This window comes from Ruditapes philippinarum, unplaced genomic scaffold, assembly GCF_026571515.1.
Source record: "Ruditapes philippinarum isolate M1 unplaced genomic scaffold, ASM2657151v2 ctg1029_1_1_1_1, whole genome shotgun sequence".
Taxonomy (NCBI): Eukaryota; Metazoa; Mollusca; class Bivalvia; order Venerida; family Veneridae; genus Ruditapes; species Ruditapes philippinarum.
Genome location: NW_026858064.1, coordinates 102,648 through 129,341, shown reverse-complemented (window position 1 = coordinate 129,341; position 26,694 = coordinate 102,648). Strand labels below are relative to the sequence as shown.

Genomic DNA, 26,694 nt, shown 5'->3' with positions numbered 1-26,694 from the left:
TTTGTAATTGACCAATGGCAGTGCTGCATTTTCAGACTGGTATACCTGTGATTGTATGATACTAATAATTAAACATTTATCCTACTAATAGCTAAAAAGCTACAGATGTTTGGTCTTTGCCCTACAAAACAATATACTTGTCTATTGCTACACATGGGGGCCTCCGTGGCCGAGTGGTTAAGGTCGCTGACTAGAGATTACAGGTCCCTCACCGCTGTAGGTTCGATCCTCACTCGGGTCGAAATCCTTCATGTGTGGAAACCATCCAGCTGGCTTACGGAAGGTCGGTGGTTCTACCCAGGTGCCCGCTCGTGCCTGAAATAATGCCCGGAGGGTCACCTGGAGTCTTCCTCCACCAATAAAAGCTGAAAAAAAATTGACGAAACAATCTCGGCGGGACACTCTAGGATGGCCTGACTTGAGTGTACGGTCGCCCATATGGGCTTTCTGGCGCATTAAAAAAAAAAAATTAAAAAAATTGCTACACAAAACTGTATAATCCCACAGCATGATGATAATGAAATCTGTTAAACTTGACAAAAAGACTGTTCCAAATTCAATGCAGGGCAAAATTTAATGCATTTCGAAATATTGGTATGTTCAGAGACAGAAAAGTGTGAATCATCGATTGTGTCTGCAGTGATTCCAGTAAGTTACAAAACAGCTTCAGATTATGTAAAATGATAAGAAATGAGTGTAGGTTTTTCTTCTTTTATTTTCTTTTGTCTATAACAAATAACTTTTCCTTTCAAATTTTTTTAATGCTTAATGTAAAAAGGTGCTCCATAAATAAAAGGCATTCTATATCTATTCAAATCAAACGCTGTACAATAATTATCACAGTTACTTGGACGGTTTTAACTAAATTATAATCACTAAATTATAAATACACGTAACTAAGAAATAACATACAAAGTAGCATTTTAAGATCTTAAACTAAATTTAACATGAACAAAAATACTGGTAGCACACCCTCAAATTAAACAAATTCAAAATACAATACAATACCACTAAATAAAATAGTAAAAAGAAAAAAGAGAAATATCTGGTCTTCTGGTAGATTAAAGCAATAAATTAATATAAGTAAAAGGAGGCAGTGGTGTTTATTTTTTTATTATTTCTCACAATGAGAAAATATACTGATACCTTTTGTTTGAAATGAATTTAAATATACAACTTATATTATACAGAAAAGCTGAGTGCCTAGATTAAATCTTTACACATTTTTGAACAAAATCTATATTCTATAGTATGCCATTTTTATGTCAAGAATGTACAATTAATACCTCAGAAATAAATTTATTGCTAAATGACACCAATGTAATTTCTATAACAACAAAATAAAATTATCAGGGTGTTTATTTTTTCTCAAAGTACATACATGTGTAGTTTTTAGGGAGGGGGAAATTAAAAAAAGTTTGGCAGGGATATCATTTCCATTTGTATTGCATTCCTGGATGAAAACATTGTACATTGAGCTGTTAAGTTCATTGATCAAAAATTAAGATATATGAATTATAAAACATTAACTTCTGAACCCGAGTTATAGTTAAGTTTGAATAACTAATATTATCACATGTCATTGACTTTTAATGATTTTGCACAAGACACCTTTAGTCATTCATATTTAATATAATGTTGAACTCTAAGCTAGAGATAATGAAATTTATCAGCACACCCTTTTATCTTAACCTGTTATCAAAATAAAATGTCTATAGAGATAAAAGTACACACACTGTCTGTAATTTTTTGTTATTCAATGGACTGACTTTTTAGTTTTAACAAGTTTTATTATTTTTTATACATAAATTTTAAACAAATTGCATCTTATTGCATTTTCATAATGTCAGTTTTGATTGGATGGTGTCTAAAAAATGTAAGATGGTCTCTGATTGGTTAACTATTGATATCGAGCTTTCTCATTGGCTAATGCAAGTCTTCTAATGTTTCCAATACAGCCCGCAGCAGCTTCTTGTAAATCTTCATCACTTGATCCCACCATTTTCATCAGTGGCTGAAAAAATAACGAGAATAATAAGAGTTGTCCGTAAGAAAATGATCAACTTTTCTTAGTCCTTGATAGTAGGAAGATAGTTATAACTCTATGAAAACGTAACTCAGTGTTATTTGACATGTACCCATTATACTGTTTTAACCAATTCCCTGCAGTAGTTTTTAGAGCTACCAGCTTGCATCAAAAACTTAACCAAAGTGTGAGGCCCAAGCTAGGATGAGTAAAACATCTCTCCCTATAATAATTTTTAAAGTTCTTCTAAATAAATTCAGTAAAATGAACAATTATTTAAAACAAATAATGAGTAGGCTAAACAATATGACAAGGAGTTGGGACTTGGAGTCACATGACTGACAAGATGAGTCACGTGACTACAAGATGATATATTTTGACCAGCAGGATGAATGAATAGAGCCACGACTTTGACCAATTGAGGTATTGTAAAGGTATTTGAGCCAGACTTACCTGAACAACACCGGATTCATGCATTGTGATACAGTTTTCTGGATGTTTGGACAACTGGAACAAAGCCCTGGCAGTAGAACGGTGTACGCTTTCGTCTGAAGATTTAAGATATCGTACAAGCGGGGCTACGGCACCTTCTCGACCGAACGCCACACGATTATTTCCCCAATTACAACATCTTGCTATTGCTTCTGCTAGATGGCGCCGCAATTTGTCATTTGTCTGAAAGTAGAAAATTCATGTTTCGTTAAATTCTTTTCCATGTAATCAAAATGTAATTTTCTGTTTCTGTTATAAATGAGTTTTCTAAGTACTCTCTTAAGGCATTAAACAGTTTAGTACACAATCATATTTTAATTAAATTATATGTACAAATATCTTATTAAAAGATATTCACCCAGATCTGATGGGCAGGGTGGGTAAATAACCCATGAAGAGTTCACCATGAACAAACTCTGCCCTTTCTTAAACTTTAATCAATACAAAATATACCATAGATTTGTTCAACATATATTTCAGTAGAATGTCGCCAGCAAAAAATCAATCATTGTAATATAAAATATTCAGTAAAATGCAACAATTATATCAGGCAATAACCAAGCAGACTGTATCATGGGAATTATAGAATATCAAAACCACTATTTTATTTTAAAGTGGCATTCATCTGGAATGCATTTAAATAGTTCTGTAGACATTTAGATTATTAGATTGAGCTGCTGGAAATCCGACTTTGTTTCATTTATCATTTAAATCTTTTGTACAAAATGGCAGATATAAGGATGTAAATGACATAATGCCTTTGGCATCAATATAGTTTGGGCCCTCTGCCAATTCAGGCTGCACATTGATGGAGACCTAACATATTTTAATTAACTATAATGCTATTGGCTACTCAAAATCCAATAGGCGAGTTAACTAAAAAACCTGAAACAGCTAATGGACTGTTCCAGATTTAAAGCAGGGCCAAGTCCATTACACAAATCCAGTAAAGTCAGGCTTGAAAAATAAATGAGTGTAGCCAACATTAATATTACATTACTCTGCTGAATTTGTGTATGGATTAGCTAATGTTTTAGATTTGGAACAGTTCATTCAAACTTATAGGGATTTAAGGATCAAACTTAAAACAAAATTGAACTTCGAACAGTACACTCTCTAGCCAACCTGCATGGCTCTGCATACTGACCTGGCCCTATACTGGTGGGCTTATAACCTTCAGTTACAGTGGGGTAAAAGTTACAAGTCAAGAAATTAAAACCCAGTATTTTAATGCATTTGTTATAAATAAAACAAAGAACCTCATGCAAGTTACATTTTTATAGGCTTCTACATGGCATTTTGTTTTATCTGGAATTTTGCCTGGTATTTTGGTTTTTAATGTCATTCATAAAATATGTATATGTGACCTAAAAGTTTCCTAGAAAATTTTCCCTGTACAAAAGTCAGTTTGCTGACTATGTGCAAAATTTATTGTGTCTGAAGTCTTTACAATCAAGAACACATGTGAAACTTATTCATTTGAAAAGATAAGGGCAGCTTCAGCTTATATTTTCAGTTTTTGTTATATTGTTTCATCTATTTATTGCAAGTTTAAAACTTAACAAAGCTTACATGGTTAATTTAACATGGAATTACTGGACTGTATATATACCAGTGAACTCTGTTAAAAGCAACCTTTATTAATTCATGGCAGTTATTTCCTTTTTAGACAAAATAAATGTGAAATGATATATTATACATATCATAATTATATAATTATATATCATTATTCAATACTTTGGAAATGAATGACATAGAATCGCTATCATATAAAATATTTACTCTCATTTTACATGAAATATATATCACTGCTGTTTGCTTGTTTATATTGTTTGGGATTGGTAATTAATGTGGGCAGTAACCAATCAATGCCCTTTGCTCATATGTACCTGTAAGCCGGACATCCTTATGCTTTACCTGGTGATGGAATTTCATACAAATATTGATATGTGGAAGAAAAACCTATTTTAATCCAGTCCAAAGTAAATTGAAGCCTATTTTGCAAACATGGGATTGATACCTATCCAGTTATGGAGCAAAAAATCAATTTCCTGCCTTTGATAATATCAATATATCAGTCTCTAATCAGATAACATCCACTTAATAACAAAGTTTTCTTTTACTTGAGATTTGATTGGATAAAAATAATACTTTACATTGTAATATCATCCTTTAAGGGGAGGTGAGATTTCATTTTTTTCAGTTTCATATATAAATTGAACAGGAAATTTAAAGGTGCTGTCATACATGATTTTTTCCAGAATTTTCCAAATGTTTCACTTTTGTATGAAAATTGGACTTAACTTAAGAGTTAAATGTGATGTCTTTTATCACATTTTTCATTTACAATAGTAATAAGACAAAAAAAGTCACAATAGTAATAAGAACAAAAAAAAGTCATGGAACAATGGTCTCAGTAAAAGAGTGGTCCTTCATATTTTTTTTTGCAATATTTTTTTTATTTCTTTCTCCTCTATTAATGTGAACAATATATAGTAGTGTTATGACACTGGATAGTGTTTTTAGAGTTAAAAGTTATGCCCCTTTAGATACTGAATTTGAAAGGGCTTAAGGTATCTGGATAGTGTTCTTACACTTAAAAGTTATGCCCCTTTGAAAATTGAACTCAAAAAGTGGTGATGTATAAATGTGGTTCAGTGTATCATTGACCACACTGATGATTTAACGAGGCTTTTAATCAGGTCAATGAACTTTGATCACTTTATCTCTTTTAAAGTCCATATTTGTATAATCAAGACAGTAAAATGTTGCTTGTTTGACCCTCTTCAACCTTTAAGGATTGTTTAAATGTTATATAAGGTTAAAAATATATACACAGAGGGGCTCAGCAGTGACCTGAGTTGTTGCAGTGTTTGCCTCCAAACCTGGAATTATGTGTAGTTATGAGTTTAAACCATACTTAGGGTCACAACCATGTTTCTTTTTATGAAACCTGTACTTAAATTACTCACTCTGCCATTATTTTTTATTTAACCATAAAGCTGAATTTCTTATAAATTTTGTCCTGTCTGGACTGTCGATAATCAGTTTTGAGGGAATTCATATACATGTACCACTGTGAAAATTTAAAGATAGTTGTCCTGCAGTCTGGCCTGGTTCTATTGTAATTGTAAACTTAGCTAATAGCTTGAGGTTCTAGAATATTAAATTTAATAAGTTAATAACTAAAGGGACTTATAAAATCTTAACTAAGTTATTAAACCTTGTTCTTTAATTTAATCTTGAAATATTGAAAATAATTATTCATCTTCTGTTCATATTACTGTCAGATTTTCAGGCCTGTTTAATATTGAAAAAAAAATATTGAACTTATTTAATGTGACCTTATATAGCTCTTTAATTTATGAAATTGAATAGATCTAATCAATTGAATAGTTAAGCCTTATTTGAAAGCTTAAGGAATTACCTAATTATATAAAAACACAAAGTCCTCATTCTCTTCTTTTTTTTTTACTTGTAAATTTGCCAAGTGCATTTGACAAGTTTGTGATAATGATAAAAATAGTAGATAAAGAAATCTAGTGTAAAAAAAATAAATACTCAGAAAGATTTTAATCAAGATGGGCTGTCTCAAAACTCAATTTTTATTATGCCCTGAAGATCATTATAATTATATAAATGTTGTTAATAAATTTATAAAGGCAGTGATTGCAGTTATAGGTTAACGAAAGTCGTTAAAATAATATTACATGTGTGATTTGAATTAAAAATGTCATGCAATGTAGTTATTGACCTTTCTGGTTTGTATTTTGATATGTAATTTTTACACAAAATTTCAAAAGATATAAAATAAAGAAAAAAATGATATAATAATATTATCCATAACTTTTACTGTTTGTTTGTGCTTCAGAAAAACAACTGTTACAGTAACTATAATTATGGACTTTAAATTTATTCTTCTCTTATATGAAACAAAATATGCCAAAATGTAATTTTTTCTCAATATTATGTAATAGAGAAATTAATACTCATAATTATATTAATTCAAATTTTCATTGATAGAGAATTAAACAACAAACTAAAAATATGTAAATAAACTTGAATTAGCAGAATGATGTATTAGAACTTAAACTGTTGTGTTATTTTAAATTCACTCAAATTTTTAAACCACAAATTAGGCTAGTTTTACTTAAACAGGAAGCCAAAAAATAAGGTACAAAAAAAATTGTAGCTGTTATGGGCATAATCATTAGCAAATTTGAGGAGAAAAATGAAGCATTTACTCAGTTTGTGAAAAATAGCGCAATTTTTGTAACATGCTGATTTGTTATGTATCTTTTTAGTTTCACACAGTAAGTCTGTGATAGAAACAACTTTACCTTTCTGTCACCCGTTTTGTGCTGATTTGCATACTGAAATTTTATTTATGCAGATAATATAATAAATTAATGCTGATAATTACAAATCTTTGCCAATAAATTTTAAACTTATACTTTTAAATCATTTAACATGTCATTCAGAATGTCATGCTGGGGTCACATATTGGCTAAAGATCTGATTCTTCTATAAGTTAGTCAGATGAGATAATTAAAACTTCAATTGAGCAAAAACAAAAAAAAAAAACAAAAAAAAAACACCTCTCTTTACAAAAAATCGTCATATTTTATGGTTGATATTGAAAAAGATTGAATTCTGATCCTGAGACTGAATTGAAACAAATAAGTCCTGTTACAATGAACAATGGCCATGTGACCCTTGACATGTACAATATTCAGCACGATATATCTGACAACTTGGTGACTAGTTTATATATCTATGGGGTACCATTAAGAACAAATGTCACAAATGACGTGTAGATCTTAATCATGGTATCAGTCAATAAATCTATCTCTGATACAGACTCATAAGACACAATTCATTTCTCAACCTGACAAGAACGCCAGGATGTATTGGGGCAAAAAAAGTGTATGAAATATTATTAAGGAAAATAATTGATTTATGTCGAACCAATATTCAGTCAGGAAGTAAACAACAACAAATCAACTATAATTGATAAATTTATAGATTTTTATCTTACAAATGTTCATTTCCTCTATCTCCAGTTTAAACCAGTCTTCCCTTAATTAAAATCTTCTTTGTAATTTATTTGGGTATAATAAGTTAATAGAGGAATGAATCAAGGAAAATTTTACACTAAAAATATGTCCTTCAGTTTTAACCATCTTTTATTCAATCTTAAAATTCACGATGGTTTCAGGATGTGGGGGAGCTGTGTATGAAAAGTCAGCAACTTGGACAATATTACTGTGAAATCAGAACCATTGAAAGACTGACCAATTTTGTATCATTAAAATATAAATCACTGGATTCTTCAACCACATTTCTACCTATAAATAACATATCTTTGTTTATTATAATATAATCACTATAATTTTTTTTTACCGACAGTCTTAAATATTAATCAAAATAGTTATTATATGATAACTCATTACCAATTTAAAGCTTCATTATCAAAGGAACTCCACTGAGGTAAAAAAGCATAAAAAGCATAAAACTTTATTTTCTTACACTTGGGGGCACTTGAAATAGAAAGTTTTACAAAAGATAATTATGAAATATACTCAGAAATAATTACAAATTCATAAATTTAATGTTATTCTTAGCCTGATCTGAATAAAAAGCATTGCAATGCTTTTCAATTTAAGGTCATTTTTCACAATTGAATAATTATTCAGGTGAAATGGAGTGAGCCAATGATCTGAAATTTTTCACATATTATGTTATTTGTCCAGATCTACATCACATGGAACATTTAAATTTCAAAAATGATTTCCAGACCTTTCATGTCAAAATATGTCAGTGGAGTCCCTTTAAACAAAACACTAAATATTTTCTACAACATTTACAGACTATAAATACATTAAAACATCAAAACCATACCCCTATGTTATGTACCTATAAGAATACAAGAAACTTGTTTTTTATAAAGACAGACAACTTTACAGTTAAAATGGATTAAATAACAGACAAATTAACCTTGAACCAGATATGAAATATGACAGTTGTTTACAGGTCATTCCAAAGCAACCTTCGAGTCCAAAGCCACCTTTGGGTTTTAAAGAGAATCTTAGAGTTCCAAAGAAATCTTTAGATTTCAAAGAAGTCATTATGTTACATGTACAAGAAATTTTATATAACTGTGAAGGGTATTAAATTGGTTACCTAATTGATCACACTTTAGGGTGACCTTAAGCGCCAACCTTTTGAACTTCCAAGTATCCACGGCTACCACACAATGAGGGCTCAAACCCAGAATTCCCAGGTTGATAAGCATAAACCTTAACCACTCAGCTTTTTCTTTGTGTGTGTAAAAGACTGTTTATATTATAAAAGTTCCAGTAGCAGGAGTTTCAAAGAAGAAACCTGCAAATTTGAATTCTAACATTCCCATGATTCAGCCATTGAACTTCTAAGGCTAACTTACAAAGAAAGAGACTGCTCACCAAAATTTATATTAAAGTTGTTTGAAGTTGCTTGATACATCCTTTCAAAATTCCTCATAAAACTATACTTCTCAAAAGAATAAGAATAGACCTTGACCTGAAAGGTTGCAATAGAACAGACCATATTGTTGGCGAGAAGCACCCAGACCATGATATACATGTATATTATGTAACACTAGAGATAAAGACAAGAATGGTAGTGGTTTGTGCAGACTCAGTTAACCCTAAACCCGGCTGAACTCGAAAACTTACCGTGAATTCAGAACTGCCCATAATTGTAAGTTTGAAGGATTTTTTTTTTTTAGGGGTGGGGTTTAAGTTTACCAACACAGTACAGTAGTCATATGGCGCAATTTTCCTGCTTAAAAAATACTGATGAATGAACTGACCTCGGGTAACCCTCAGTGTATTATTTCAAGCATAAACAGGCCAACTGAGTAGAATTAACCACTAACATTCTGTAAGCAAGTTGGATAACTTCCTCTAATGAAAGTATTTTGAAAGTCCCTTGCAGGATTTGAACGTACAGTGGTGAAGGGCAAGTGGTTTAAAAACACTCGGCCACAGACGCTCCCATTTTAAAGGATTCTTCAAATTTAACTGCCAATAATCACTATATATATAAATAGCAGGTTGTCCAGGTCTTGCCATATCAAGAGCATAGACATATCAATATCACTGTACATGTATATAGCACTCAAAGGGTTTATCTCTGATAAACAAACTCAACTAGGGAGATAACATTGTGTAACAGAGAGAGAAAAAAAAACTTAAATAAATCAAACAATACGCAGGTGGCAGATAAAAAAAACAAAAATGAAACATGTACCTACTCTTTAAAAACTGAACTGATAGGTTGTTGTTGTTTTTTTTAAAAAAACATAAAATTATAAATTCATTTTTGCGACAGAATTTGGTAAATTTTTGAGTAAAATTGACTTTATATAAAAAGTATGAATGAAAACATAAACCAAAAAGCTTATCAATTGAATTAAATAGACCTATATTGAAAGTATTTACAACTTTTTCTATTGTACAACTTATTTAGTCTTATTTTTTGCCAGCTTATCAGATAAAAAATATCTTGGTATGTAATATATTAAATATTTATTCATTCCTCAGGAGATAGTTTGAATATTTTTAAGTCTGCACAAACACTCAGTATATTATGAGATAGACAGAAGAAGAAATAGACAGCAATGGATAGACAGAAGAAAGAATGACTACATTGTCTACATGGAGTAACTATGGTTACCTTGTCGGACATTTTCCCATACTATATACCATACAAAGAAATAAAACACAACAAAAAATTAAAGATAATTACTGGTAATGATACAGACTTTACAAACATCATAGATGAAATTTAATTAAAAGGGATTTAATTTGTCTAACTTCCGAGAAAATCAATTTGGTACATAATTATACATGCACATATTATTTCATATGATGATTTAAAATGGTAACATAAGGGATGAAGCTAAAATGAAATGTTTTTTAAAAAAATAATAAAAAAATTCACAATTAAAAAACATTTTTCTTATGAATTTTCACTTATTGTTAAAGTGGCATTTTCTAAATTTGTGTGACAATAAGCACGAGCAGTATGCATATATGCATTATTATGGCGGTGAAATCTTTAATTTTCACCTGTATTTTCTAATACACTTACATACCTTGTACTCTACCATATACATATAGTATGAGCAATATGCCATACAAAAAGTAAAGAAAAAAAATATTCTTATGTTAACTATTAGTTAAAGAAATTAATATTAATCATTATAAGTATGTAGAAGTGTCATTATTTCAAGAGATTTCAGTGGCTCTATACTATCTACAAGATTTATGGTTTAGTACTAAAATACTAACAGGTATAAGATGCATCAATAAGCAGACAGACCTGGTTTTACATAGGTAAGTAATTCTTCACCACCAGCAGTTAGAGATTTAAACTTTCCCCAAATAGTAGAAGTTGTTGAAAGCTTTTGTAAAATCATACATGTTTAGGTCATATGGCGCTGAAACAGGAAGGATGATTTTGGCTAACCTTGGGTCTAATGTACAAACTTAAAGCAATACCAGGGGTAAAAAAAATCATCCACTTAAATGGGCAAATTTAACTAAATTAATGTATTTTGCAGAAAAAATGTCCGTGGGCAAAAATGTTATTTTAAAAAAACAATATGTTCAACATTTCTAAACCAGTGTAGAAAATATTACAATGATAAACCATGTTGTATCACCTACGTAACATAAGGTAACCACAAACTCATGTATAATAAACTTTATTTATATTGTAGTCAAGTGATTCTGACACATTAACAAGGCATTTCAACTACATCACATGATGTATGAATAAAATTTAATAAAAAAAAACCTGACCTAAATATCTAATCAATAAACTACTACACAATGTCAGTGAAATTTGAGAGGTTTGCAAATTTGAACTTCATTTTTATTTATATATTACCAGGAAAATCAATACGATATGAGAGTCCTGTGCTTTGTTGTTGATCAACTAGCATGATTACATTGGATTTCCAACTCTATTAATGATACCACTTATGTCATTAAATATTGAGCCTCGGCATTGATATTTCAACATGTAACGAAAGTGGAAATTATTCTCTTTTTGTTTCAACAGCAAAACCATTAGTAGTGATGTTTATCATCACGATCAGCGCAAAATCTGGAGAGCGTGAAATAAATTAGCAACTGAAGTCCCAAATGCAGGAACAAAAATAAATGGCCAGAAAGATAATTATTTACGCATTAAGAGTTTAGCAAAACAAGTATAGCCAATATTTAAAGAACATCTAAAAATGTCAAAATTTCTAGTTTTCCAATTTGACGTTTGGTATTTTGTATGCAAGCATATAACATTTTAGGAGAATATCAAATGAATAATTGCATAAAAACAATTGATAGCTAGAAGTATGCCCATGCTAAAAATAAAATAACTTATTGGAAGTAAACAGCTTTATGAATTATGCATGGAAATGATTACCAGTGGCCGTGACATTCTACAGAGAAGCTGATGTATTGGAAAAATTCAGCATGTGACGGCCTACGTCTGACAATTATACAGCTACAGGTTGCATTTATCTAGAATTTTCTAGTCAACGTATGCCATAACAAGAGATTTGAAGTAGGCCAAATGAGAATAAACTTTGATGAAATGTTAATAATAGTTTTGTAACAGTTTATAATCATTGCTTGTTATTAAAAAATAATGACAGAAATTCATGAGATGAGCCATAATAAATGTACACAAAATATGATATAAGATATATGTTTCATCACTGGTAAATCAGTTACAATTGTAAATGACAGGATTATTTAGTCTGTTTACACCACTGTAAGACAGGATTATTTAGTCTTTTTACACCACTGTAAGACAAGTCATGTGCTTTTTTAATGTCATTCCCATGAGAATTTTTCAAATGCTAAAAGAAAATATTAGTTTCCGTAATTTTTCATATTATCAATATGTTATATGCAAGAAAAAAAATCAAACATCAGCTGTCGTCACAGACTGGAATGGTCTAACTCTTGGGTAACTGTTTAGTGTAGAGCCTCGTTACCTCGTTTATTGTAGAGCCTGTTAACAGTTACCCTTTGGCCAGACATTCCAGTCTGTACCAGTAGACAGTGTAAATCTATATATTATAGTTTTATTCAATATTTGCAATTGTCTTTTACCTGTAAAATATTGCTTGTGACAGCTTTCAAAATATTAAGATATGGCTTAAAATGCCTAATTATTACCTTTAAATCAGAAATAATGATTTGTTCCTTGTTTACTTGTAACAAACTATATATAACACTTCTATACTACCATAAACCTTGCATAAAGTTTAAATCTCTTGATTTTTATGATTCTTTGTCAAATGATACTACAAATTACCTCCCTTGGTTCCAACAACTTCTTAAAACAATGTACAATGCCTTAAAACACAACTTTAATTGGTATTACTAATCATTGTAAGGTAAGTGAAATACTCACAGTATTAGTTAATCTAGCTAACATGGGCACCACTCCATGATCTGTTATAACAGCCAGGTTTTCCTCATCTTTGGCAATGTTAGCTATAGCAGCACACACGCTGGCTAGCACCTCCTTGTGATCAGATTTTAACAAACTGACTATCAGCTCTAGGCCGCCAACAAATGACCGCACCATTTCACCCGCATCCTAAAAATATATGAACTATTGGTTAAAAATTTAGATGTACATAAAAGGCCAAACAATGTATAATATCATAAATTTCATTTAGACCCTCAAAATGAGGAATACTTCTACAACTGTAAATGAATTTCAGAGATACATGCCCATTACAGCCAAACCAGTGAACAAAGGTCATCAAATGGTTAGACTGAACATGACCTTTATCGGTAAGTGGGCTTTATATGGAGGTAACTTTGTTCTACTTAATCATTGAAGGGTTGTCAGAGAGTGACCTTTATTTACAATGTGATTTTAATTCAGAGGTGGTCTTCAACACAAGTTAGCAAAACATCATTTAATACATCATTAGCCATGGGAATCCTTATTTGAAGTAAAGGGTTATATCTGACACAAACAAATGGTTTTGTTTTTCAAAAAGTGGTGTTAGAAATTGTAGATATACATGTAAAGGCATTATTACCTTAGCATTTTCTATACATGGACAAATAGCCCAGGCTGCACTCGCTTGAACATCTGGGTTCTGATTTTTAAGCAATGACCATAGCAACCTTACACCATCCAATCTGTCTATAATACTGAAAACAAAAAACAAAAAAAAACCTACACTTACATGGCACAATCACCATTCTGTAACAATATTTCGATATGCAATGAGAGCTTAAATGCAAAAATTTCCTATGTTTTAAAAAAAGTTTTTGTTGGGTTTTACGTCAAACCAACACAGTATAAAAAGAAATTAAAAGAATAAGTAACTATGACTTTCAAATACAAATGACCCTTTGTCTTATTTAGGTTACATATCGAAGCACAAACCAGTGCAGAACCACAGTGAATGACACTTAAATAAACGGATAGCTTTTATTTTATGAAATATATTAACTTACACCATGTTATCTTGTTCTTCTGCACACTGCCCTACAGCTTTTGTAACATTGACCAAGAGAGCCTGGTTAGTTCCCGTTAGTAAGTTAACCAACGGTGAAATACCGCCTGCCTTTCGTATTGACTGTCTATTTGGCGTTTCCTTTGCTAGTTCCCCTAAAGCACCTACGACATTCACTAAAACCTGCAAAGTAAAGACATGTTTTACAGCACAATATATTTTTAACAAACCTAGTTATTAATCAGATGATATTAAAAAAATCTGTTTGCATTTCATGGAGATATTACATATGTACATGCAAATTTCAAAAAAACAGTCAAAAATATAGTCTAGGTATTACTGGTCACATGGGTTCAAACTCTGTCAGGGGCAAGCGGTTGCTTCCTTGAAGACACTGTTTAATGCACTCATTGGTTGGAAGAAATGATGTGAGACTGTTTCATTAAGCTTATTGCTTCCAACACAAACTAAAATTAATTCTAATGGACAGATTTCTGCTCAACAAATAAAGGAAAGAAACCTAGACAAGAAGTTTACCTCTTCAGGCTGGTCATTCAACAAACTGACGAGTAATTCAATAGCCTTGAGATCTTGGAATCGTTTTACATTCTCTGTACTTATAGCGCACTTCCAGATGGCACCAGTTGCTGCAGCCAGCAGTTCCTTGTTGTCACTCTGCTGTAACAAAGCCACCAGTGGATCCAACCCACCATACTGTCTGACCAGGTCCCGAGTTTCTTTCTCCTCAGCGCACTGAATAAATAAATTTTAAAATGCTATATAACACATTTCAACAAAGATAAAAAGCAAAAAATAATCTAAAGCAACTGCATAACATAACAATAACATTGCAAAGAATCTTGCTATATGTCAATCCTTTACGTAATTTTTTCCAATATTGTTTGTGGGATAAATCAAACTCAGTAAAAATATATTAAAAAAAAAAAAATTATCACTATTTAGATGGTTGCTAAGCAACATTGTAATCGCTTTTAAGTGATCAATTGCATCAGTTTTTAGGGGCATTTATAAAATGTAAACTTTGCTTATATTGACCGTATATTCGAAACAGATGAGTTAAAAATTAAGTCTAAGTCTGAACAAATGCAGGGCCAATTGTTTTACCTTGAAGATAGCTGAGGCACAATGCATCTGTAACTCTGGATCAGCTGATTTGAGATTCTTTACCAAGTCTTCTATCATACCCTCTGTCCTGATTGCAAGTCTGTAGCTAGGCTGAAATATTCCATAAAATATGTTAATATAATAAGATGTTTTAAGTCAATTTAAAATGCAAGGCAACCAAAGTAAACATTTGAGTTTTGGATATATACTTTTTAGATGTTCATGACACAAAATTCTATAAGGAAAATAGTCTTTGAATCATTGGAACTACTTATATAGAGGCTGATTCTTCATACATAGACTGTTTACATACTTACTACTATTTCAATACATAACTTTCATTTTATCAAACTTCACTACTTTTTTTATTATACGTGTATCTAAAAAAGTATTATCAAAATCCAATTTATCAGCCTTTTTATTTAAAACTATAAAACAGAAAATCTCAGAAATCTTGAGTCAAAATCATCTTATCTTTTTTTAGATTTGAATAATATTTCACATCACATTTATTTTTAACACTGTTTTTTTTTTTTCAATTTCCTTTCCAAACTCACCTCTGAGGCACATTCTTGTAGAGTACCAACCACTGGTATCAGCATGTCTTCATGTGTTGATTTCAGTAACTTTGCCAGTAATGGAATAGCGCCAGCTTTCCTCATAGCTTCTTTGTTCTTTGTACTCTTGCTACAGCTCCAGAGGGCAAGGGCGCCACATCGTGCCACCTGAACATCACGCTCCAACTCTGGTGTCATGTGACCAGTAAGAGGCGCACAGTCAAGAAGGCCGACCTAAAAGTTATAAGTAACTTCTGTCAAATAGTGACTTAGTATACAAAAAATATTTCTTTGGTTTATTTTGTTAACACTAAGTTGGCTTTAAAACTAATCTGTGTAAAAGAAAATAATAGAACAAATTTGAGAAATAAAGAAATTCAAAAGACTGTAGAAGTGTAGGCTAACATATACTTATAAAACATAAAAGAAAATCTACTTGTATGTATGAGAAAGTATGTGCCGTTAAGTTCACATGGAGTTTTGTTTTTGGGATAACTTTACGCAAAAAAACAAAAACGAGAATGATATATAAGGCGTTTTATGGTACATTTCTGTACTTATAAACACTATAACGCACCAATTTCTTGATTCCTCCATGCTGCCTTACTGTTCTACGTGCACGCCTGAACTTGGCTACATTTGCAATAGTTTCTGCGGCCAAACATTTAAGATCCTTGTCGGGGTCACGAAGAATCTTAACCATGGTCTGTAGACCCCCAAGATCTGCAATGGCACGTCTGATTTGTATATTGCGGGAAATCTCTTTTAAGATTTTTAGGGAACCGATCTGAAAGGAAGTTAATATTTAGAGTTTACATAAATCTGATTTGATCACCATATATTAATTTGAATAATTCTAATGTATATATAAGACAAAAACTGTTTTGAGTGAAATTTCAAACATCAAATATGTAGAATTAAGAATAGTACACATCAATTATCATATAGAGAATCCAATATTAAGTTTGAAAAAGTAATTTTGGAATCATAAAAATAAATGAGGGGATATTAAGGGACATAAAATTGTCATGTCTAGCAATGCAGTTAGTTAAGGCAAATCCTAGGCATCACATGATGTATAATTTCAAACACAAACCCCTCACATGGACAGAGGTGACCAATCTACTGTCAGCTGACATTTTAACAATTGCCTTGATCCATTTTAAAATTTTATGAAAATTTAAAAAAAAACAAAAAAACAAATTGGCTAAAAATTCACCGATATCAACATACCTTGCATTTAATTTCTTCTGTATCCAATAAATTAATTAGTACTTCCAGCCCACCAACATCTCTAATGGCCAACTGGCAAGTCTCTTGAGCAAGGTTAAAGTCTCGCATAGAACACAATGCAATTATTGTAGCTGTTTGGTTACCTCCCTGGATAAAATATATAAAAAAACATGATTATTTTAATAAATTTTTAAGTTTTGAAAATTTTTAAACTTCCATGACCAAATTCATATAAGAAAATATGTTGTATGGTGTAAGGGAGGCTACTATATATATATAGTACATATTATGACACTTTGAGTTACTTCCCTTGATATTTTAAACATCTTCACCTTGTATTGATATTTGTCTTTTATTCTCCTCAAATTTACAATCAATTCCATGGTATGAAAAAGACTATAGAAATATAGTCAATATCCTAGCAGACAACATTTATTTCCTTTAAAAAGTTAAACAAAATCATTTTGTTGTCATCTGACCCTATCAAACCTCTTAAGTGGTCTACCCAAAATATCTACATACCAAATATTGAACATACCAGCAAATAAACTAATAAATTACTGAAAAAAAATCTGTAAGTGTAAACCCCCCCCAGTTCTTTTTTTTCCTCAAAGGCATTAAAAAAACAACAGGAGTTGTCAGTAGGCCAGTGTCTTCGGGTATTCTCAGAAATTTATTGTAAAAATACGCAGACGCCTGGGTGAGTACAATAGCTCTTAATGTACTTCAAATAGTCAAGCAAAATATGGAAGACAAACCTTCAAATATTTGACAAGTTTCTGTATTTGCCAGTATTCTGAGGGTAAATCAGCGTTAGTTTCACTTCGCCTCTCGACAGCCTCCTCTTCCTCTTCACTCTCGGATGAACTCTCGCTGAAACTGTCCTCAGCCTCAATCGGAGTTTTACTCTTCATACGGCTAGGAGCTTGCTTCTTTTTTACTACTTTCTTTTCTTTCTCTCGTTCACTGAAAATAATTACATAATATTCCAGTTAAAATGAGGTATACTCAACAGTAATTCCAGGTATACTTACATGTTGAGATATGAGTAGTTTAGCCAGTTATGATCAATACAAAACAATGTTAGCTGCTTTAATAAAGCAATGTCTTGTCAATGTCTTGTAAAACTTGATATTGTTCAATATATTTTAGCTAGCATAATGTAAATAAAAATAAGTGCTGCCATTCAGACAGCACGCTTGACTTTATTTAGAGTGATAGTAAAACAAGAGCAAGGACAATAGAGGAAATTCACAAAATGCGAATCATTCAGTGAACATCAAAAATAGAACTATAGATCCTAGCAAATAATTGACATTTATCATTGAAAGACATGTCTGAAATTTCAAATGAATATCTTCAATGGACAGTGGTTATTTAATATGAAGTTGCATGTACACAGTTTATGCTGGAGACAAATTCAGTACAATAACCCACCATCCTTGAAATTTTGTCCCTATATTTCTCCATCCCTTCACATCAAGTAATGACTTTTATAACATCTATTAATAACTCACCTTTCTTTATATTCCTCCATTCCAAGTGCCCGCCACTTTAGTGAGGGTTCTAACTTCTTCTTTTTCTGTGATTTGCTCTTTTGTTTGGTGTCTTTATCTTTTGAGTATTCCTTTGTTAGTTTATGGTCTTGTGATTTTTCCCTGTTGTAATCGTCACCATCCTGATCTTGTTTTGTTTCTTTCTGAATCAACATCGAATCATCTTTCTCCTTCACCTGTAAGATTTCATAAAGTACCTTAGTTTTGGTGTAAATAACTGTTGGTTCAAACATATTTGAGCCGCGTCACAACAAAGCCAACATAATGGTTTGCGACCAGCATGGATCCAGACCAGCCTGCGCATACGCACAGTCTGATCAGGATCCATGCTGTTCGCTTACCAACTCTATTACAAGTAGAGAAACTGATAGTTAGTGAACAGCATGGATCCTGATCAGACTGCGCGGATGCGCAGGCTGGTCTGGATCCATGCTGGTCGCAAACCCATTATGTTTTGTCGTGACGCGGCTCATTTATTTAAGCTTGATTGCGAAACAAGTTCTTGCAACTAACATTTATCACTTTTGAGTTCGCTTCCTGGAACCATCCAGTACTGGTGTCATATGATGAAGCATGGCTATGACCTGATTAGGGCTCGAACCCATAATCCCTGGGTTGAGATGCAGACACCTTACCCACTAGGCCACCACTCCCCTTGTAAATAACTGTAGTTTTTTAACCCAGGAAATATATACAGATCAGTTATTTCAATCTATTTTTTTTGCTCAAGCCCTTTACATCGCAATTATTGTATTGACATTACATTCCTCAATTTACCAAGAAAAATAATTTTCAGTTTTGTTCAATTTTTTTTACAACATCTTTAGAAAATAATTTTGACCCAATCTATTCAAGGGAAAGAACTCATAAGAAAAGTAAATTCCAAGATATTTTAGTTGGAAAATTTTAGCATGGCTTCTTAATCTGTTAAAATGAGTCAAAATCTCACATGTATGTCAACAGGCGAGATATTGACTGGCCCCTTAGAGAAGGAGACCATATGGAAATTATAATTTTTAAATTAAAGTAAAGTTCTATCCTGTTACTAATATAGTAAGAGAAATTTAATATGTAGGAAAATACATTAGGCTAAGTTAAACTACTTAATTTATACACTTGACTTTGACATTTTTAATCATTAGAACAGTTTTTATTTAAAGCTGCCTAGCATTACCAGTTAAATCACCATGGCAACATAAAGTTAAGTTGATCAGCTTACCTTGAGAGCAAAAGCTTGTTTTTCAATCATCTCTGAAAACTTAGGGCTCTTTTCTTTCAATAATGTAACAAGTTCCCTGTAGGAGTCACCCTGTTTTGTGTAATCAAGTTCCCCTGCTTTGTTTGGATCAACTCCCTGAAATAAAAATATCCATGCTATTAAAATCATGTAATGTATAAGTGGATATTTCCATGTCTTGAAAAGTTAACAGATTTAAAATTCTCGACATATAATGTGAGAAAATATTAGCAAATCGTAAAAGGGTAGAATTTAATGATAGTTTTGTTGATAATAACTCTAGAGAAAATTAAAACGATTTTCATCAATTTGCTAAATTCACCAATATTTCTATGTCGCTAACTTAGCCACTTATACAATAAATATTAAGTTAAATGGTTGGTTGACTTGGTAGTGTGAAGAACCTGGCAGTATTTGGAGGACAGTTAAATATAAGCCTGGTCAGACAACACACATTTGTAGCATGACCCTGATCTAGACTTAAATGGCAAACCTCTGTTAACGTCTTATAATGCTACCATTAAAGGCTTTAATATAATCAAATTTATTTATCTCCTTAATGGAATCAAAAATATTTTTGACACCTTTTATGCTTTCTGATCAGAAACTTCATGACATTATGGGCACGATAGTAAAACTTACACTATTGCAATAATATCCACTGGTATTGGCAGTCACATAGACAAAGCCTGTGTCATGAGGTTTAATCTGCAAGTAGCATATATCGCCATGCAACTGTCGCCATGGTTGCGCTCTGCATTTATTTTGGAAGATATAACCGTCTCCTGCAAAGACAATGAAAAAATGTAACAAGTCAGAAATTTGCTCACAAAATTTCTAAATATGTATGAATGAGGATGCAGCCTATAATAAAACAAGATCTTCAACAAGAATAAATTGACAGACTTAATGGCAACAATGCCATTCCCAATGGTCAGCAATTAAAGGATTTTGTCAAAAGTAACATTCATTTAAATTTGTGAAATTATAAACTTGTAAGAAATATAGGTTTCTAGACTAAAACTAAAAGTTTTATGTTACAAAAGCAACTAAGTATGACAAAGTGACCAATTTACAACTTTTTACAAAGTACTACATGTATATCATTTTTGTTGCATATGCAGCTTCCATGTATATAAAATCAAAGGAGTTGAGTCAGTTGACCATTTTCTCCTCTGATAAATCAAGAGCAGAAAATAAAAAACCTACCCCAGTATTCTATTGATTCGAGACAGTATTTCTCCTCATCAGTGCCTGACAGTTGCTGCAAAATATTTACTTCACCATCTACAGTAAGTGGTGTTAACCTCACTTCACTGAAAACAACAACAGAATTCATTTAAAGATATTTCAGCTCTGCTCATCTATTTGGCATAAAAGTCTATGTTACATTATGAGGTAACACCAACAGGTGAGATTATTTAAAACTGTTCACAATCACACCTTTACACATAAAATCATTTAAGAATATTTTACACTTATTCCTCAAAGAGAAAGTATCTTATTTGATAATGGCAATTAATATGCCTATAAATAATTACCAACAATGGCCAAGTGGTTAATGTGTCAGATTATTAATCTAAAGGATTGCTGACTGTGTTGGTTCGAACCCCTTCAGGGACAAGCTGTTGTTTCTGTGAGCAAGAAACTTTACACTCATTGCTTAGAACTGGTACTAGTACTGGTTGGTTCCAGGAACGGATTTAAGAGTGTTTCAATATGAGTATAGCTGCCAACACAATCAAACTAAAATTAATTCGTATAAACTAACCCAGCAATTTGTTGAATGGACTGTTGAAGTAACTGCTGGTCAAGACGGTTGATCTGAAGCTGAAGTTTAAGTTGCAACTTCTTCTCTTCTATCTCGCTGTGACCACCTTCTCCACCTTCCTGTTTGGCTACTTGCTCAATCTCTTTAGTAATCTCTTCAATAAACCTGAAATTACAAGTTGTTTGTTAGAGCCCTCTCTTTGACCTGTTTCTATATGAAGGGGAATTTCAGGAAATTTTGCTGCACATACAAACAAAAGTGACAATACTCATGATGTTAAAGCAGCATGCCTCCAGATTCATGCTAATTTCATGAAAATTTTAAAAATGTATTTAAAAATAAAATACTGTGAAGTGAACAAAGAAAGTAATTTACACACTGCAAACGGCACTTACAATCCACGTAAATTACCTAAAGGAGCCTATAAAATATACATAAATACCTAGACTGTGTTAGTAACGCAGTAGAAAGATAGTGACTGATACTGCAAAATCGGTCATTAATCTCACATAATATGTAGGCTCCTAAATAATTAATTAAATATTGAATATTTTTACTTTTCTTAAGATCCTAGTACATTTTTCTAAGATTGAATTTCTAGAAATAATTTTACTCATCTGGATGCAGCAGCTTTAAATCTTACAGAAAGCAAATTCTAATAGGATATTTATTAGAAAATAATTGTGGGGAATTGTTATTATTATCATTTAAATTATTTAAACTTTTTGGCGGGAGATAAATCATCAGGTGCCATATTTCTGTTTTCAGTGCCAAAATTTGTTAATTCAGGCATTAACCTATTATGTCCAGTACTGTATTTGTGTGATGAACATGCCTTAAAAGTTCACTGATTTATCTGATATTAGTATTAACAGGGAATGATGGTATCTGAGAACTCAAATTGAGCAACAAACAATAAATAGTACAGCCTTGTGAGACTGCAATTGGATGTTCACACTGGTCTGGCTCTATAATGGAAGCTCCTAACTTTTATTAAAACTAGTATAGCATTCAAAGGGTAATTACATATAAAGATATTCCTAATTTTTCAATGTGTACTGTTAAATTTCATTGAATGTTATTTCTTTTATAATAAATTGCAACAGTCAACCTATCGATCAATTTCAAAAGAATTAAATCTATCAGTCACATACTAAGTTTCTTACTTAGCAATAATTGTTTTTTTTGAATTTTTTAATAACATCTCTTCTAAAAGAAAGAATATGTTACCTGTATATAGAATTATCATCGCCTTCTACAGTAGCAAATCTATCTCCAAGCATTTTTGTAGCAGGGTCACGGTTAGCTGAAAACAACAGAGCAAATTATATACAAATGTTTTAACTGCACACATAGTCAGATGTAAAACTGCGACTTTCTAAAGGTCTAATAATATTGACTTTTTATTTCATTTGCAATCTGAATAAAAAATAGCAAAGGCTTGTACTGATACTCCTAGCTCTCCATTAATAGTTAGTAACTATTTGTTTGATGTTTGGGTTTTTACATCATACCAGCACAGTAGAGGTCAACGGCAACTTTCCAGCATTACTGGTGAAGGAAGACCTCAGGTGCCCCTATGTGCATTCTTAATGACAGGCACATGAGTAGAACCACCAATGTTCTGTAGGCTCAGCTAAATAACTTACTCACAAGAAAGAATGCAAAGTCCCCTGAACCCACGGCGGTGAGGGTAAAGTGGTTTGAAGTAACAACCATAGACACCCTGTCTGCAGCATCCTCTACTTAAGTAAATGATTTACATACTGAAAATTTTTTGTCTTGAAATAATTGTATATTACCTTCTAGACAACTGCGAACTTCCATTAGCTTCTGGTCTCCAGCCATTCTTAGTACACTCTCACAAAACTCAAGAGACATAGAAGTCACTGAGTATTCATTAGTGCTGACTTTTTTCAATGTCAACATGGGAGTTCCATCTTTTTCACTTGTCTGTGTTGATACCATTTCTTCTCCCCTAGAAAACATGTATAAAGATTACTACACAAAAAATACCTTCATAGCATTAATCATTTAAGGTGACTGCTCTTGTGATTTCCCCAAAACAGCCAATATACCCCCATTGAATAACAGATGTGGACATTTATGTGTCATCTGTTTATGTAACAGTTAACTTCAATAGAGGTAAACTGTATCTAATTTATTTCATTTATCAATAAAACAATCTTATATGGCAAAGTTCTTTCAATGTTTACTGTTGGATGATGATACCAGGATATTTCAAGTTCTACATTTTAATCAAACTTTATTAACTGGTAAAAAAACAAAAGTTGAATTCAGATTCAAAACAGGTGCAGAGTGGTAATTTAAAGTCAGCAACCTTAATTACTCAGCCAACACCATAAACAAAAGTTTCTAACCACAAAATAAGTATTTTTCTACTAAGAATTACTCTTCTCTTGACTTTATTAAATGTTATGTCAAAAGAATAAAACTATTCCTTACTTTTCAGTAAAACCTCCAGATAGTTTATCTGGTCTAAGCGTAGTTATCCATGTCAGGGGTGATTTGAATACAAGTTTTGCTTCTTCAGGGTATTTACTACCGAAACCATCAACCCAGTTCATAATCGCATTGAGCAGATCTTCATTTAGTTTTGTAAATTCGAGCTTCCCACCTGAACCTCCCTTTGCAGAGGTCCACTGGGCAGCACGTTGCAGTGCTTGTCCCATGGTTTCTTATCCTTCTTTATAACTTAATGTTGTTTTCCTGGAATAGAAAAGAGTGTCAATGTATAGAATAGATCTACAATCTATCATCCTTGTACGGCTTTTATGTCAAACCCCTGATGAATATCATTTATAATACAATTAATTTATTAAATCTACATGTAAGAACACAAATCATTAGTTGGTGCATTTTGGCAGTTACCATGGGTGTTTGCTGTCATTTTTTGCTACAGAAATTATAGGAAGTTGTGGAACTGGACTAGAACCCAAAACTCTAACGTGTTTGCTTAGAGATTTGGTTATTAAATTTTTTCTATTTCAACAGAAAATATTATAAATTTCAATCTATTATCACTAAATTATAGCTAGGTTACTCAAACTTGATCAATAGATTTTCCCTGTTTACCGAGTAAGCAAAGCAAATAAACTGCATATTGTCCCATGTCATGATGTGCATGAGTCCAGGCAAGTCATCATGGTCATGGATACAACTTTATCAGTTTATAGCATCTAATTTATCAATATAATAGTATTGCTTTCTGAACTTAAATAATAGTAATCATCTTTGAATAATAGTGTGATTAAAAATAACTTTTGAAATAATATCACTAAAACTTGCATACCCAATTATTTTAAACGATCACACAAAAATAAACACAACTGTACTTACCGATATTATGCTGCAAACTGTGTACATTGGTTGCTAAGTCTCTGCGCATGTCCATGGGAGATAATCGTTTTTCTTTTTACGACTATATGTGATATTGTTATAGTCTCCAAAAAAGGAAAAGGTTGACTGGTGGTTTTCGTTTTATATAAAAAGTTAAACTATCCCAATTTTGGCACATTTCTGATTAAAAAAAGGCTCAAATAAAACATTCTCAAATGTGATTCTCCTTAAAGGCGATAATTATTGCCTTAATGTCTCATTGTTTTATGAAGATGTTACTATATATAGCGTGTCCATATAAGATGACATTGCATTAAGTAGTCGACGTAAAAGACTATATATGTTGCTCATCCTTTTGATAGTCAAATCTCATCATACTTAATTTTAAGATATTGCCATTTTACCGAAGCCTGTGTTATTATCGTCTTGTATCTTAACGCCCGGTCTTGTTAATAGATTAACGGACGGAATGGAGGTTCTAAGTTCGACAACGAGATCTTACTAAAATACCTATTCAGATGGTCATAGTAAACTGCAGATTGTTTTATGTGTAGACAAATAAGAAGTTCTAGTAAAGCAACAGCCTATCCTGCCCAGATTTTTTCTCACTTTGTACATGTGGCTTATATACGTTGTTTCTCCTTTACGACTCTCAGCCACCCAACGATACTTCATACAATGAAATTAGCCCAGTGAGTAGGCCTATAATTTTGTTACTTGAAACAATGCCCAGTACTTTAAAATACAGTTCCACAAAGGGGATGTTTCATGCTTTTCAAGTATCCATCAACGAAACCGGAGTATAAGTATTAAATTAGCTATTAAATACTTAGTACAGAAAATTCCCTATTCTGACAAAAGGTACATAAAGGGAGGCGATGTTCTCGGATTCAGATATACCATTGCCTGTCGTCACAATTAAATTTTGAAATATTTTGAAAGCCTGAGATCAACAATAAAAAAATCAATTACACCTACAGTTTGACCTAAAATCTCCATGTGAGTTTTAGCATCTGTACATGAAAAAGTATAAAGCTATATATCTAATGAAATATTTTATATAGCATTTAAGAATTTTAAAGAATAATGGTCTTTTTAAAATCATATTACGGTGGCATAGAGGGAACATCAGAAATATTTTATCTATCATGTGCGCACGCGATAGCCCCTTCGTTGGTCAATCATTATGTGCACATAGCTATCGCGTGCGCACGTTGTAATTTGGACGTGCGCACGTAGCAGCTATCGCGTACACACGTGGTTGCTATCGCATGCGCACGTAGTAGCTATCCCGTGCGCACATAGTAGCTATCACGTGCGCACCTGGTAGAAAAAAATATTTGTGATGGCCCCTTTATGCCACCGTATCATATGGTCATTTTCGAAAGCGTTACATAATATAGAATGCCTGTGTTATTTCACACACATAAACAGAATAAAATGTTATGGAACAAAAGAAATACATGCTATGCTTCTTTATTCTGTATGATGTTTTTCGCTAAGCAATGATCTCATACACTTATAGTTGCCAGCAAGACAGACATCACAAAGATACAACCAATCCTGGGTTACCAGAGACATCAGACGTATCACACGGCAGAAGAAACGCTGGTTCAAGCGTGCAAGGCAATCTAACACCCAACATGACTGGGATAGATACATAGCTATCAAGCGCCAAGCTCAGCTGACATGTAGGCGTGCACATGACCACCATGTTGCCTCAAGGACCATGAAAACCCCAAAGTCTTCTTGCAGTATATCAAATCCAGGTAAAAAGAAAACTTTGGAGTAGCACACT

At 32.2% G+C, this 26,694-nt stretch overlaps 1 protein-coding gene across 2 annotated transcripts; it reads right to left on the bottom strand.

The window, feature by feature from the left end:
- Positions 1–697: 697 nt before the first annotated feature.
- Positions 698–25,000, bottom strand: LOC132751962 (outer dynein arm-docking complex subunit 2-like). Of its 2 annotated transcripts, XM_060742188.1 has the most exons (21): positions 24,897–25,000; positions 24,003–24,266; positions 23,339–23,514; positions 22,767–22,842; positions 21,537–21,701; positions 20,975–21,081; positions 20,408–20,550; positions 19,748–19,882; positions 18,490–18,704; positions 17,731–17,938; positions 16,973–17,119; positions 16,317–16,526; positions 15,740–15,973; positions 15,183–15,293; positions 14,595–14,810; positions 14,059–14,240; positions 13,635–13,749; positions 12,992–13,180; positions 10,238–10,258; positions 2,480–2,701; positions 698–2,014 (listed from the first exon to the last, which is right to left on the bottom strand). In XM_060742188.1, the coding sequence occupies exons 2-21, from the start codon at positions 24,227–24,229 to the stop codon at positions 1,901–1,903; spliced, it is 3,213 nt and encodes a 1,070-aa protein (XP_060598171.1). In that variant the 5' UTR covers positions 24,230–24,266; positions 24,897–25,000; the 3' UTR covers positions 698–1,900. The 2 variants fall into 2 exon arrangements, with proteins under 2 accessions (XP_060598171.1, XP_060598172.1); XM_060742189.1 differs by lacking the exon at positions 10,238–10,258.
- Positions 25,001–26,694: the final 1,694 nt, after the last annotated feature.

Coding starts and splice junctions, on each gene's coding strand:
- LOC132751962 (XM_060742188.1), bottom strand. CDS start 24,229: ATGGGACAAGCACTGCAACGTGCTGCCCAGTGGACCTCTGCAAAGGGA. Junction 14,241..14,594: donor TGAATGACCAGCCTGAAGAG/GTAAACTTCTTG, acceptor TTTACTTTGCAG/GTTTTAGTGAATGTCGTAGG. Junction 13,181..13,634: donor CATGTATAGAAAATGCTAAG/GTAATAATGCCT, acceptor ATATATTTTTAG/GATGCGGGTGAAATGGTGCG.